The sequence below is a fragment of the Heteronotia binoei genome, chromosome 8 (genome assembly GCF_032191835.1).
Source record: "Heteronotia binoei isolate CCM8104 ecotype False Entrance Well chromosome 8, APGP_CSIRO_Hbin_v1, whole genome shotgun sequence".
Taxonomy (NCBI): Eukaryota; Metazoa; Chordata; class Lepidosauria; order Squamata; family Gekkonidae; genus Heteronotia; species Heteronotia binoei.
In genome coordinates this window covers 102,600,651-102,615,715 of record NC_083230.1, presented here as the reverse complement: position 1 = coordinate 102,615,715, position 15,065 = coordinate 102,600,651, and the positions used below count along the sequence as shown (strand labels likewise).

Below are 15,065 nucleotides of genomic sequence, written 5' to 3'. Positions count from 1 at the left end.
TCAGGGGTACGTGGCCTAATATGCAAGGGAGCTCCTGCTAGAATTCCACCCCTGGCTACAGTCCCCAGACTGTGGCATGCCTCTAACATGAATTCACTACAAGTTTTAAAATGGCTTGTTTTTATATTACGTTTCTTTAGCTGTAAGACACCTTGAGCAGGACTCTGAAGAGGCACCATAGAAATGTCCTAAACAAATACAGTCACATTTCGTCGGCAATGCAAAAAGAATGAGCAGCCATGGGATGATTTTGCAGATTTCACTGTAAATACTTTACTAATCTTGTAGACCTCCTAATCTAAAGCCAAATTGTCACATGGGAAAAAAGCTTCCAACTGAGCAAAAATACTTCCAGTGTCTTCCCATAAAAAGGTCTCAAAAAAGAAAAAGTCCACTCACTTCTCACGCAATCGGCGCAGCTCACACTTCAAGTCTTCATCTTCTATGTCTGACTCATTATCACTGCTCATGTAGGAGGAATTGAATGAATTGCTAAGGCTCTGTGCTGGAAGACTGATCTTGGACCCAGGAGGATGGAGTGAGTCTGGGCTGCCTGAGCCTTCATCCATTTCTTTAGTCACCCCACTCAGGAAGGCAGCCTCCAACTCAGATGATGGTCCATTCAGATGCAGGGAAAGTCTTCTCCCTGCAAGCTCTGATTTAGGAGTTGTGAGTGGAGAAGAAACTTGCTCTGACTCTGCAGACAAAGGGACTATTCCAGGGACATCTCTCTCCATGGAGGTCATCTCATCTTGGGTTCTTGATACGGAAAAACGACCCACTTGGTCAGTTGTTGTTGTCACCTGGAAACGCCCAACCTTGGTTGGCTGCAGTTGTGTAGTGGAAGCTTGCAAAAAGACTCCATCCACCACATCTGAGGTAGCCGCCATGGCCTCAGCTGTTCCACTGGGGTCTGACTTCACCAGAGTACTCTCTGGGCTACTGCTGGACAAAGAAGATGATCCAGAGGTGGTTGTGTCAAAGTGCTTGGGCTTACTTCCACCATCTCTCTGATCATCCACAGCCACTGACACCTAGATAGGATGAAGACAAAAGGTAAATGCTCTGCACATCTCAGAGCATTTAGAATCATAGAATCATAGAGTTGGAAGGGACCTCCAGGGTTACCTAGTCCAACTCCCTGCACAATACAGGAAGCCCACAAACACCTACCCCAAATTCACAGGATCTTCATCATTGTCAGATGGCCATCTAGCCTCTGTTGAAAAACCTCCAAGGAAGGAGAGTCCACCACCTCCCAAGGAAGCCTGTTCCACTGAGGAATTGCTCTAATGGTCAGGAAGTTCTTCCTAATGTTGAGCCAGAAACTCTTTTGATTTAATTTCAACCCACTGGTTCTGGTCCTACCTTCTGGGGCCACAGAAAACAATTCCACACCAACCTCTATATGACAGCCCTTCAAGTACTTGAAGATGGTGATCATATCACCTCTCAGCTGCCTCCTCTCCAGACTAAACATCCCCAGCTCCTTCAACCTTTCCTCATAGGACTTGGTCTCCAGACCCCTCACCATCTTTGTCGCCCTCATCTGTACCCATTCCAGCTTGTCTATATCCTTATTAAAATGTGGTGCCCAAAACTGAACACAATACTCCAGGTGAGGTCTTAGCAGAGCAGAGCAAAGCGATACCATCACATCACGTGATCTGGACACTATACTTCTGTTGATACAGCCCAAAATTGCATTTGCCTTTTTAGCCACTGCATCACACTGTTGATTCACTGTTGACCTCCCACCCCAGCGTTCACTCAAATATGAACCAAAAAATTGCCAACTGACTATTGGACTAGACCAGGGGTAGGGAACATTGGCTCTCCAGATGTTTTTTGCCTACAACTCCCATCAGCCCCAGCCACTGGCCATGCTGACTGGGGCTGATGGGAGTTGTAGGCAAAAAACATCTGGAGAGCCACTGTTCCCTATCCCTGGACTAGACAGTAAAAATTTGAGCTATCACTAAATGCCATCAAAATAGAAAAGCAAATGCTGGACATTTTGTAATGTCAGTATGGTTCCAAGGCTAGAATGTTAGATCTGGGAAACCTAGAAGAATATTCAAGTTTGACAATATGAACTAGGGACAGTGTTCTCCCAACTCCAGAACTCCCTTCTATAAAACAGGAGCAAACAGGAAATCAATGAGAGTCATGTAAACATTTTGCTAATACCTGAAAGCGACCCATCTTAAGAACTGCAACCCCTGAGGCAGTAGTAGTGGCACAACTTTCTGCACCCTGAGAATCTGGAACCAAGAAAGTGATACGAGAAGGTTAATTTTTTTCATATCTCACTATATTGTGAAAAAGTCCCAAGACGCAAATCATTATTCTTCCTGATATTGTAAATGCATTTAAGAAAGTGCACCCTATCAGCTTTAACAGTTTAATCGCCAATATCCTTCAGAAAAGAATGTGGTATTCAGTTCACTGCTTTAGCTTCAATTTGATCAAAGCTGCAGTCTGTTCATTCAAGCCCGTTAACATATTTTTAGCATGATAGATTTCTATAACTATTACTAAGAGTACATGAAAATCCTGAAAATAAGTTCATTAACTCATTTTTGCACTATATGAATGGGATAATAGACAGCAGTAAATCAGAAAACACCTTAACAATCACATTACATCAGGCCCATAGCTGCGGGGTGGGGGGCATTTGGGGTCAATGCCCCTCATGGATGAGCTCTGCCCCACATAATTTATTTTTAAACACAATGTAAGATGTTCGCGGGGATTCCAAAATGATCCCGAGCACAGTCAGGGAGTTTCATTTTCTTTTTTTTCCAGACAGGAAATAGTTTTTTTTTAAATGTAAAATAAAATAAAATTGCAAAAAAACAAAAAAAAGAGAGAGAGAGCTGGAGATTCCTTCCTTTCCACTCATATAGACGAGGAAGCCAGTACAGTCATGGGGGTGCGCAGACTTGTACGGAGGGCAGCCTTCCATCCCCTTGATGTCAAGTCCTTTTCCTCTTCTGCTGGCTGTATGCAGGGGAGCTGTTCCATTGGCAGCTTCCAACTCTCTCTCTCTCCTTCCCCACCAGCTCCCCTGCCCCACAGGATTTCCCAACACCCCACCAACCAAAATTTTCTGGTTACTTCCGTGCATGGCACTGAGAAAAACTAACAAAGCTCCTGCATCTCTGAGCACAGCACTAATTGAGACATTAAGCAAATATACTTTTGCATGATCTTAGAACAGCCAAGATTAAATATTTTAACCAGTGTCACACAAGTGTTCTACCTTTCTGTATTTGGGGAGAGCTGTTGTTCATTTATTCTGGGGTCAAAATCCAAAGCCAGAAGCAAGCATTTGTGCCAGTATATAGGATTCTTATTTAAAATAAATTTTTAAAAAGCTGCCGATTTCAGTAACAGCAAACTGCAAGTTTTCCTCTTCAACAACCAGGGCTTTGTTTGTAGAACAAGCCCAGCAGGAACTCATTTGCATATTAGGCCACACACCCTAATATCACCATTGTTTTACACAGGGCTTTTTTTGTAGAAAAGCCAAACAGGTGACTAATTTGCATATTAGGCCACACCCCTTACACCAGGCCAGCCTGAACTGCGTTCCTGCTAAAAAAAAAAGGCCTGTCAACAACTATTCACTCAAAGAGATCTTACCAGTATTCGAAGGCTGTTCTAGTGTGCTCGCCACTCCAGTAACAGTTGTGGAAGCCACTGATGGCAGAGGCTACAAATAAAAAATTGCTTTTAGTTTTTATCAATAGCAGGGCTTTCCACAAAAAGCTTTGCCTGTAGTCTTTCAGAGCTCATCCGTTTTTTTCACTATCACATTTCTCTTCATAAAGGGAACTTTAAGGGGCATGCATGGTCTTTTCCTCCTGTACTTTATTATCACAGCCACTCCTCCAAAAAGCTGGCGCTTGGGAGCCACATGAACGAATGGCACCAGAAGCTGCTACAAAGAAAGAATTGGATCACACGGTCCCTCCTTGCTGTTCCACTGATGGAATTTCCAGTGAAGAAAGAGGTTCCATCAACATAAGAAAAAAAGCGTGACCAATGCTGCCCAACTCTCCATCTTCCTAGCAGCCCCTCCATTCACTGTTCATACAGTCCAACCCATTCTCTCTCTTTGGTTCATATATGCAATGTCTTGGTTAAAAGCTATTCTGAAATGTTATTATAGAGACTATCCATAAAGGTGCTTGGGATGTTACAGCAAAATACACTTTTAAACTTACAGACCATTGTCTGGAAACAGAGTTACTCCCAAGATTTTAAAAAGTGGTCATCCCTGACAGCGTTTATAAGTGGATTTAGGGAATACTACCAAACACTTTAGACCTTAGTTGCTTTAGACATCCTCTTCTTGTTCCATTCCCTTCTATTTTTCAGCTCCCAAACAGTACTTAAATCTGACTTATCCTGAAGTTGTGGCACACACAGTTCAAAGACAGCAAAACTCCAAATTATAGTCATGATGGAATACAGAATACAATGCTTCTGACATATATAGGGCGTGAACTAAAGAGTTCTTTACTCCCTACCATCTGTAACATTTCATTCCAAAATATCCTATTTAATCCTATTAAGAGTTGAAGGGGCTTCTGGGAAGATATTTGTAGCCAAAGCTTTTAAAAAAAAACCTACAATAATCTTCAAAAAATTATCACATACAACCTCTCAAAGCATTCATTTCCTCTGAGATGTATTTATGCATCAAAGCTAGGAAATTTATCCTAATTTAATAAGAGCACAATCTGGACAGAAAGACTGTATACTCAGCCAAAGATGTATAAACCTTCACATATACAAACTGAATACTATGGCAGATCATATCTGAGGAGTTAAAAGAGTACCAACTGAAGGGAATGCTTGGAAGATGAACATGTAAGCTTTCAATAACTGCGCTAGAAAAACTTACACAGGTAGTAGCCGATGTTGTTGGGACAGTCTCTGGACTCAGAGCTCTCCTCAACTGAGCATCCAAGTCTTCCAGAGGTTGCTGGGACTGTAACAAAAAGGAATAGTTAGTTGCAGCTCCTTAGCCTTCCTATACTGAAAAGAACACTTGCCCTCTGGCTCTCCCACCCGGTACCTTTTTGGCAACTGCTGATGCCAAGAAAAAAGCTGCTGGTTCCCATAATACAGTGAGTGACAGCAGCTACCCCACTATCATAGAGACCAACAGCAGCAGCCAGCTTGGCAACTGTGTACGTGTTTATATTTGCCCACAGCAGTAGTGGCAGGAAGACCTTGCAGACTGGAGAGAGGGCAACATATGTTCACCAGTAGTGAGAAAGTGGGGACAATACTACTAATCAGCTGTATCCTTTATGGATTCTCATAAGCCACACTGAATACCATTATACACAGAAATCTTAAATATATTCCTGATGTCTTAAAAACACAGGGGGGAAATCTGCAATGGCATTAGAACCCAATGGTGCAAAGCAGAAGGTACTTAATGTAGCCCGTAAAGCTGAAAGTCTTCAACCATTAGTGGAAGAGTCACTTGTTAGAGGAAAGCTTCAACCTTTCCCAAGTGAAGTAGTAAGATACAGGGCCATTTTATTCATATATGTTGCTTTTGTTCTATTATGGATATCTACTCTAATCATATCCTGGGTTCCAAATGACTGCACTAGTATATATATCACAATGTGGTGATTTCTCTGTTAAAGGTCTACTCATTTTTCATTTTAAAAATTTAAAAGTCCAGAATTTGCAATAATGTGTGCTTAAAACCACAACAATCCACAGTAATTTGGCATTCACAAAACCTCCTTCAGAATAGTTCTGTACATGGCACATCATAAGTACTTTTGTAGACAATAATAAATAATTATCATATGGCAGTGCATGTTGTATAGCCTAGAGATCCAAAGACTGTCTGGAAGCTGAGGTTCTAATTCTTTTAGGCAAACTAGACTTGTTGGTGGGCTGAGAGAGCTCTGAGAGAACTGTGACTGACTCAAGGTCACCCAGCTGGCTTCATGTGGAGGAGTGGGGAATCAAATCCAGTTCTCCAGATCAGAGTCCTACAGCTTTTAACCACCACACCAGACTGGCCAGTACCCTATTTTAGTATTTAAATGGGTTAAGAAAATAGAACTATGTTTTCCAAGACACATGGTTGAAATACAGTAAAGTTTCAAGAAAAAATTGTTTTCTATATTCCACATATAAAGCAGCACAGTATTTGTTTCCAGATTTGACAACATGGATAAATCAGTAGACAGTGAAATAAATGGCTAGCAATGACCATGTGATTTTGGAATTTACAGTCTTGGAGAAAAGCTGTACGCAGTCAGATATATAGTTTGGACTTCAGGAAAGCAAATTTTGACAGACTTAGAGTTATGCTGGGTAAAATTCCATGGACATAAATACTTAAGGAGAAGGGAGACCCATTGTTAGAAATTTTAAGAAGGGAGTTTATATCTTAAGAGCCAAATACTGAAGGCACAATTCACAAACATGGTGTGGAGTTGTGCTCTGTTGCCCAGAACGTTGGACCTGAACCAACAGATTAAAATAAAATCAAAAGAGTTTACAGCTAAACATTAGGAACAACTTCCTGAAAGAGCAGTTCCTTGGTGGAACAGGCTCCCTTGAGAGGTGGTGGGCTCTCCTTCCTTGGAGGTTTTTAAACTGAGGCTAGATGGCTATATGACAGCAATGATGATTTTGTGAGTTAGGAAGATCATAAGAAAGGAGGACAGGAAGGACTGCACCAGTGCTTAGTTCTTGTGGCCCTTTCTTACATGCCCAAGGAAATACTAATTGACACTTTGGGGTCAATCAGCAATTTTTCTCCAGGTCATTTTGGCAAGGGATCCTGGAGATTTTTGCCATCTTCTGGGCATGGAGCAGGGGTCATTGGGGATGTACGTGAGTGCGGGAGGAATTTGTGATGTTCTTGTATTGTGCAGATCAGACTAGTTGACCCTGGATGACCCTTCCAACTTTATGATTCTAAATGGGCAGAAAAGGTCTGGCTAGGATCCACTAGAGGGTGGATCTGTTGGAGAGTTCTTCAGATGGAAAGGATTTTCATGTGCAGAACTCCCAACCCCGCACAGCCCAAACTACAGCCCACCACACTACTGTTCCTTTGGAGGAAAGGGACCCCAAAAACTACAAGGACTGGAAAAATCAGTGACACCCCACCCCCCACCTTTTCCATCCACAGACAACTTCCGCTGGATCCAAGACATCTATCTTCTGAAGATTACAGCAAGTCACAACAAACTAAGTAGTCCTTAGTTCAATCTACATTCATTACCAGTAGTAACTGGTCATACAGATCAGATACTTTTAAACTACTAATCTAAGATGCTATACTGCTTGATAAGATAGCAAAATAGTTAAACAGCAAATCCTTAAACCACTCAGAAAGCAGTTGACAGCTCTCATCAATGTTATCCACACAACTCATCATGACCATATTATCATTTACAAACGCAAATCTGTATATTGTGTGATAGATATGAATTGACAGTAACACAGATGCTCAATGGATCAGGTGACCAGCACAAAAGCCTGTTACAACTAGATCCACCCAACTCTATCTGGGCACATCAAATTGGTCATCATCACCCATCAGCAAAGAAAATTGTTCATATAAAGGTAAACAACTTTTTCAGCCCAAGTGCTGAATGAGATGCAATGTCTACCTATGAACACGTTGGTGGGATATTATACAGAAGAGGGATGAGAGTCATTCTGGTAACAGAGGGGAGAGCCAGATGCACCTGGCAACCTCTTGTAACTGCTTCACAGTACAAGTACAATGCAGGTACACCAGCAATGTTTGAGGTGGGCTGCTGATAAATGAAGGTATTTGAAATTTTGGCATGCCTGCCTTTCTCTTGAGCAGCTCAAGGAGCCACTTCCTAGAGGCAGGGCCACAATGAGCTCCAGTTGAAAACATCACCGCTCCTAGTCCAAAACAGGTCCCAGAGCTACACTCCAGCCTTGCTAAACTTGACAATAACCCTGTGTTGCAGTGCAGCAAGGAAGCTGCTGTGCAAACCATAGTTATCAGGCATGTTGGGGATTGCCTACTCTTAGTTTATTCAGCCAGAGCAGCCAAATCCAATAATGTAGAAAGGGAAGGTGTTAACTCAGGCACATAGACTTTCTAATTCCATAATAATAATAATAATAATAATAATAATAATAATAAAATTTTATTTATACCCCGCCCTCCCCGCCGAGGCAGGCTCAGGGCGGCCAACCATCAATCTGCTTCAGACGCTAAAAATACCACCGTGGGTTATTTTATTCCTAGGGTTAAATTTTCTTACCATTTTCCTAAACCAAAAACAAGAAAACAAAACCTAAAGATAAAAATCTGATTGTAATACTACGTCCCTACTTCAATTCTGCACTACAAATTAGATGAACTATTGGGAAATTTTCAGATGTGCAGATGCCATGCAAATCTGCCCCCTCCAGAATTCTACATGCTGTTAGGGGACACAGGCAGGCCAGTTTGCCTATCCCTTCCCTCCACGCCTTGAACAAATGCAATATTCCATGCTTCATGGATGACTACCCTCAAATCACATGTGAGAGTGTCTCCTATGACAGAGAGGCGTAAATTTTAGTTATTGGAAAGAATGATATACATTCCCCACTAACATCAGTTTGCAGCAGAAGTGGGGAAAGGCTGCCATCAGGCACTGAATGCAGCATCTACAGAATTAGGATCTTACTTCCATTACCCAACTGTGTCCCGTCTTATGCGCCATACAGCGCTTGGAGCACTGCTATAAAATAGTAATAGTGATGGAAATGGAAAATTCATGCAGAAATAAAGCTATATAATTGTATCTCACATAATCGCATTTGCATCCCATCCTTCCTCCCAATGAGATAACATAGTTTTCCTCCCTCTTCTATTTTATCCTCAGAATTACCTCTGCCTCAGGCAGGGGCTGTGGCTCAGTGGTACAAGCATTTGCTTTGCATTCAGAAGATCACAGGTTCAATCTCCAGCGTTCTAGTTAAAAGGACAGGGCGGTAGGTGACGTGAAAGACCTCTGCATGAAACGCTGGAAAGCAGCTGCCAGTCTGAGTAGACAGTACTGACCTTAATGGACCAAGGGTCTGATTCAGTAGAAGGCAGCTTCATTTGACATCCAGGTAGGTTAGGCTGAGTGTGTGTAACTAGCTCAAGATCATCCAGTGGGCTTCATGAGAGGAGGGGGCTGAATCTCTTCCTTTCTTTAATTTGTGTAATCTATTCCATTTTTGGAGTTTTCCCTCCATATACCAAGTCATGATTATAGCATGACAACACTGAAGCTCAAAGGTGTAATGATTCTCAATGACCCAGCATGGACTAGATGACAGTCTAAGCTTGGCTTTTTATATATCACCACAACCAAGATAGAACATGGAACTAATTATGAACACCAAGCAGAACCATAGGTAATTTGAAATGTGTGATACAACAGTTGTGTTCTCGCACATTATTGTTATGGTGCACTGCATATTCAGTGCCGATTCTTTTATTGTTCTCCAGCAGCTTACACCAGACAAATGCTTGTCTTCACTTACAATCAAAAGGAAGAATTAGTAGCTTGATCTCACGCACTTGGGCCAGTATAATCATTTGACATACGAGGTTAAGCATTTCCTAGATTTTACAAGGAGCCATGGAGTCAATACTTGGAAGTAATTGTCTATAATCACAGAATCCACTTGTGTAGCTCAGAGCTTTCTGAAGATACTGTTACGTACAGATCAATCTGTAAACTTCCAGAAGCATCTGGCTGTTGGAATCAAAATACTGGACTAAATGGGCATTAAAACAAAAGAACATAAAGAGAAGACATGTTTGATCAGGCCAACGGCCCCCACCCAGTCCAACACTCTGTGTCATACAATGGTCAAAAACCAGGTGCCATCAGGAAGTCCACTTCATTCCCTTAAGCTGAACTTGCAGATTCACTTCCATTCCTTGAGATGGTCCTTGCACTAGACTATTTGCAAATGGAAGTGTTTACAATGTAGGGTTCATTTTAAGACTAGCAGTATTACTCTAAGATGTGTGGACTACACCACTTCAAGTTTCTCCCTGAAATGCAAGCACCATGCAGCTGGCAGTTCAAGCAGGGAGAGAACCCCATGCACTGAACAGATAATGAAAGCAGACGTTTTGCAAAGTTAATAATATCTGAACAATTTAAGAGAACCAGGTGCTAGCCCACAGCACCCTTACTAGTGCTCTTAAGAGTAGAGTTGCTATCTTGTACTGCTATGGTGGGTCTGAATTTTGGGGCACAGCATCCCCAAAATAGCACCTCAATCAGAAACCTATTTGTTACCAAGATTATACAAGAAAAAGGTTGCTCAGTAAAATGATCTAGAAGGAAACATCATGCAATAGAGTTTAATATGAACATGCTCTTTGAAAAGGGGGAAAAAAGGAGAGAAGCAGATAGCCATATAGCACCTGAGTTAGTGAAGGTCCCGGAAAAGGTGGCAGCTGCTCACTGGGTGGAGTGCCAGCTGGAAGTTCAGAACCTACTGGAGCCTATGGATAATGAACATGAAACTCAAGTTCAGTCACAGAACAGAAGAATCATACATCATCACATAGATTAGACGTTATCATCCCCAAGACAGGTTCAATAACAAAGAACATTGTTTAACTTTTAAAGAAGTAGAAGTGTGTGCAAAAGGTCCTCATCCCCTCCCCCCCCCCCCCCCCCGTTTTTATTGAAGCCTTGCTATGAAGATTGCTCTAATTCCCTTCACTTTAGTGACATTAAGATCCTGCCAACCTCAGCAAACTCAAAGTGCAGCAGTAGCTGCTACTGGAGGAAGATGTAAAGGCAATCTAAATCAAAGTAAACTAAACTGAGGCCTTTCCCAGAATTAATGCCACACTTGCTCTGACATACCACCTCTACTAAAGGAGTTATTTTTTTTCCTATTCAGAACATCTCCATCAAAGGTTAGTGTGTTGCTCCACACAACTCAACTAGTGTCATATACAAACAGGACAGAAAAGAAGTGTGTGAGAAAGCCCCATGATTTTTTAAAAAGCTTCTGATAGCTGTCTTCTTTACAACAATTAAGCACTTTGAACTAATGCAGAAATCCCAAAATACTCATAACTTGATACTGAATTTCTTCTGTGTATCATGTTTATAGCAAAGAAACTTTTACAGAAATAGTGTGATACCTTTCCACAACATTTGTTACTGTATTGTATTAACAAGAGCATCTGGTGTCACCTTTATTGCTTAACCATCGAACACCTTTGAACTCTATCCTGAAGGAAGATAAAGTCTACCAAGAGTACTTCTCCTTTCAAACAAAAAGCTTGCAGTATACTGCTGGTTCAAGTAAGTCTATGCGTTACAAGTATTTGTGGACTATGTTTGTTGCACGTGCAAGCTGTGATTATTTACCTGTCTCTATAAAACTGCATTGGGGCATGCATCAAGGAACGGAGGAACTGAGCTGGATTACCAGGAAATTGTTAGACTAGAAAGGAGTGGAAGAGGGCACATTCCATCCGGTTATTTTCACCTTCACAGGATGCAACAAAAAAGTGCAGGACTTCTTGGAATACCTCCTCCTGTCCCAGGACATCTAAGTAAGCCTCGACTATTGCCTTTGTGTGGTACTTATCAGTAAAAATGAAAGACCTGAAGCTCTGTCTACTTCCACATACATTTCAACATTTGCCTATATTTTAAAAATAACCCATTTCTTCTAGCAAAAACTTTTACAATTGTAATTCTTCCCCTAAAACTGATGTAATCCAATGTTTTATTGTGTGACTAGTACAACAACCATTGCAAATGCTAGCCATGTGTTACCTTCTGGTGTACAATGAATCCAGTTCTTCTAACCTCATGTTCCTTCTATCTGTAGCTGCTACAGATAAGCTCATTCCCTTAAGCCATACTCTGCTGGAGCTTTGCTCATGTCAAATGACGTGACTACCCTCTGCATCTCATGCTTTCAGAAGCACTAATATTAGGATCTTTGCAAAAGGAGCAACAGAGATGTCATAAAATGATCCCCCTGAGGCAAACAAAGTTGCAAGCAATTGGCTTCGTTTGGTCTCAAACTCTAGATCAAAGCAATACTCTACACTACAGTGTGCTTTTTACCAGTATGAACCATACTGCCGAGCAAAGACTGGCCTTGTCACATATCACCTGGGGAACAACGTTTTGACAAAGTGCTTATGCTACTTGCTTATTTATCTGCTGTCCTACAAGCCAGCAAGATGCAGCAAATGTTATCACCTTTTCTGTTAGGCTTCTGCCCTAGTGGCCACACAGCATACATGAAAAAAAACTTTAGTCACCCCTGTTTTTTCCCAACCAGAGAAAAAATCCCAGGTATATTCGGGAATTACAAGGTTAATTCTGAAAAGCAGCACATGGGCAGGAGCAATCTCAGCTCTTTGTCAGGCTTCTACTGCAGTCTCTAAAATTTAAAGGGACTGCAGAAGACAGCCTGAGGATCAGCTGTGCCAATTGGGAGTAGACTGTTCCCCGCGGGCTCAACTTTGGGTTGGCTTCTTGTGCAGTCCTATTTAAACGGGGCTGCAGCAGAAACCAGCCAGCCCGAGGATCAGCTGTGCTGCTGGGCAATAGACTGCTCCCCATCCGCACAGCTTCGGGTGTGCAATTTCCCCTCCCCTTTTTTCTTTCTTGTGTCTACTGGACCTGAACAAATTCAGGATTTAAAAAAAAAAATCCTGGATCCAAATAATGTGCTTGTATTGTGATTCAAGATTTTTTGCAAAGTCTGATTTTTTGAGGGGTCAAATAGACCTGAACCAAAAAATGCCGGCCAGGGTGGGGATTACACACTGCTAGAGCTAAACTCTAAACAATGATTACTCATGACCAAAGAAATCCTGTTATAAACACTGTGTTATCCCTTCCACAGATGATCTCCCCCCACCCCAGGAATGTGTTAAATATGTTTATAAGAATATTGATTCCTTACCGGTACCCTGCTAAGAGGAACCTTTGAAGGAGGAGTCCCTGGTTTCGTTGTTCCTGGTGCAGTGACACATGCTGCTGGGACACAGCTGATTGGAGTGCCTGCCTGAACGGGTGTAGCAACAGGCGTCATGACAGGCAAACCTGCTGGGCCAAGTAACAAGGTGGCTGGTGGCACACTAGCGCTTGCAATAGGAGCCACAGGTTTCGTGGGCGCAACAGCAGTTGTCGGCAAGCCAGGCATGACTGTCGTCTCCACGGGTAACGATGTGTCCAGGGGCACTGATGAATGTGCTGCTCCAGCAGCACTATGTTCACTGAAGAGCGATCGCAATTTTTCCTCCAGGGTTTTAATGTCATCTATGCCAGGTGCTTTGGGTTGAGAGTCAGCATCTGCTTCCAGACAGTGAATATGAGGCTGATTGGGTAATGGAGCTGGTTGAGGATGACTATGTACTAATGTCTGCTGCACTACAGGAACATTAGCTACTGGCTGTGCCTGCGGCAGGATGCCAGGTAAAGGAACCTGGGGTAATACTGGAGTAGAGACTGCACCTGCTACTGGGGCTAGGATAGATGAGGTAACTACCAGTGGGATAGGCACTGGATGTCCCCCAGCAGACTGAGGCACAGAGCCGGACATACTTGATGCTATTGCAGAAGGTAAAGGTACAGAAATAGGCAACGCCGTCCCACCTGTGCTGCCCAGCTGCAGCTTGTCTGATAACTGTTCACTCTCTGATTTTGGGTGCAGTACGCTTACAGCCACCATTTCAGCCAGGCTAGGGACAGAGCTACTAGTGCTCAATTGTGAAGAAACCACGCTCTGTGCCAAAGACACAGGTGCAGATGTTTGGGATGCTGCTGGAAACACACTACTAACCTGCTGACATGTCACAGGCAGTGTCATGGTTCCTGATATAGCAACACTAGACCCTGTGGTTCCTGCTTGTGGCAATGTTAGAGAAGCAGGGGTACTAATGCTAGGGGCAACTTCTCCAGTGGCAGAAGCTACCTGGGATGCTGCTGATGAAAAAGAAGGTGTGCTGATACTAGAAGCCACTCCGCTGACTATCTGTGGCCCAGACTGCAACACTGGTGGTGGAGAGCTGGAACCAGATAGTTCTGTACTTGCTGGAAGCCCAGCAGTCAGTGTTTCTATGGGCTGTGTGCTAACAGACTGAGTTGCTGGTAAAGAAACAGTAGTGGTGGAAGGAAGTGACACCGAAGGAGCAGGGACTGATGCTGATGGCAGTGGCCCAATCTCACTTGTAGATGGAAAAGATGGTAGGGCCTGATTAAAAACCGGGGGTGCAGTACTTGGTCCTTCTGTTACTGGCCCATGCTTCAGCTCTGAGAATGCTTGCTGCAGGCTGAGAGAGGATGCAGAGTGGGAGAGATTCATTCCAGGGCCATGAGATGGAGAAGCAACACCTGAGAGGAAGGAAGAATCAGAGTCAGCTTTCTCTGGAGAAATTTACTGAAGTTCATTTTAGGCCAAGTTAAATATCTGCTAGTGCAGAAAAACACTGTTGTGTTGCTGTTTTTCTGCATAGGTTCTGTACTCCCATTTTCATTCATGCAGAATGTCTCCCACTTTCCTAGGCTTGAGAAGCAACAAGAGCAGCAAATCCCCATCTCCTTACAAGGCTCCACTGTTTTCAGTGAAGCAAGTCATATGTTCAGTTCCAAGTTACAGAGGATTACATTTTTATCTATTTTAAAAAAGATATTTATCATGACTTTCTACTTTTAAGTCTCTATGACAGCTAACATGTAAATATTAATATCTGGTCAGTTTCTAAACATTACTGGAAACAAACTGACATGCAATAAGGTAGTGTATGTCTGTAGGGAAAAGGTTAAGAGTAAGGAAACTGGTTTTCTTGTATAGTTTGCACCCCAAGTGTCTATACAAAAGGCACGCAAGGGTCACTGCTAAAATCAGTTAAGCGCTTCACCCTGAAGTGGAAAAAAAGTTTATGCCATAGCGATGGAGAAGGAAAGTGTCACACTATAGTTCTTGGTACTGCAGTATGTTAAACAGTTTAATTGTGCTTATGTCACAAAGCAGCAAAGTCACTG

General features: G+C 42.6%; 1 protein-coding gene across 9 annotated transcripts in view; it reads right to left on the bottom strand.

Moving 5' to 3' along the window:
- WNK1 (WNK lysine deficient protein kinase 1) overlaps positions 1 to 15,065 on the bottom strand; it is a 168,356-nt gene that overhangs the window by 16,277 nt on the left and 137,014 nt on the right. For 8 of the 9 annotated variants that reach the window (XM_060245751.1, XM_060245753.1, XM_060245758.1 and 5 more), the window contains 6 exons: positions 12,985 to 14,414; positions 10,460 to 10,540; positions 4,916 to 5,002; positions 3,649 to 3,718; positions 2,191 to 2,264; positions 400 to 1,034 (listed from right to left, as the gene is read on the bottom strand). In XM_060245751.1, the coding sequence (XP_060101734.1) occupies positions 400 to 1,034; positions 2,191 to 2,264; positions 3,649 to 3,718; positions 4,916 to 5,002; positions 10,460 to 10,540; positions 12,985 to 14,414 (2,377 nt within the window). The remainder of the gene's footprint in view (positions 1 to 399; positions 1,035 to 2,190; positions 2,265 to 3,648; positions 3,719 to 4,915; positions 5,003 to 10,459; positions 10,541 to 12,984; positions 14,415 to 15,065) is intronic. The other variant, XM_060245755.1, reaches the window with a different exon arrangement.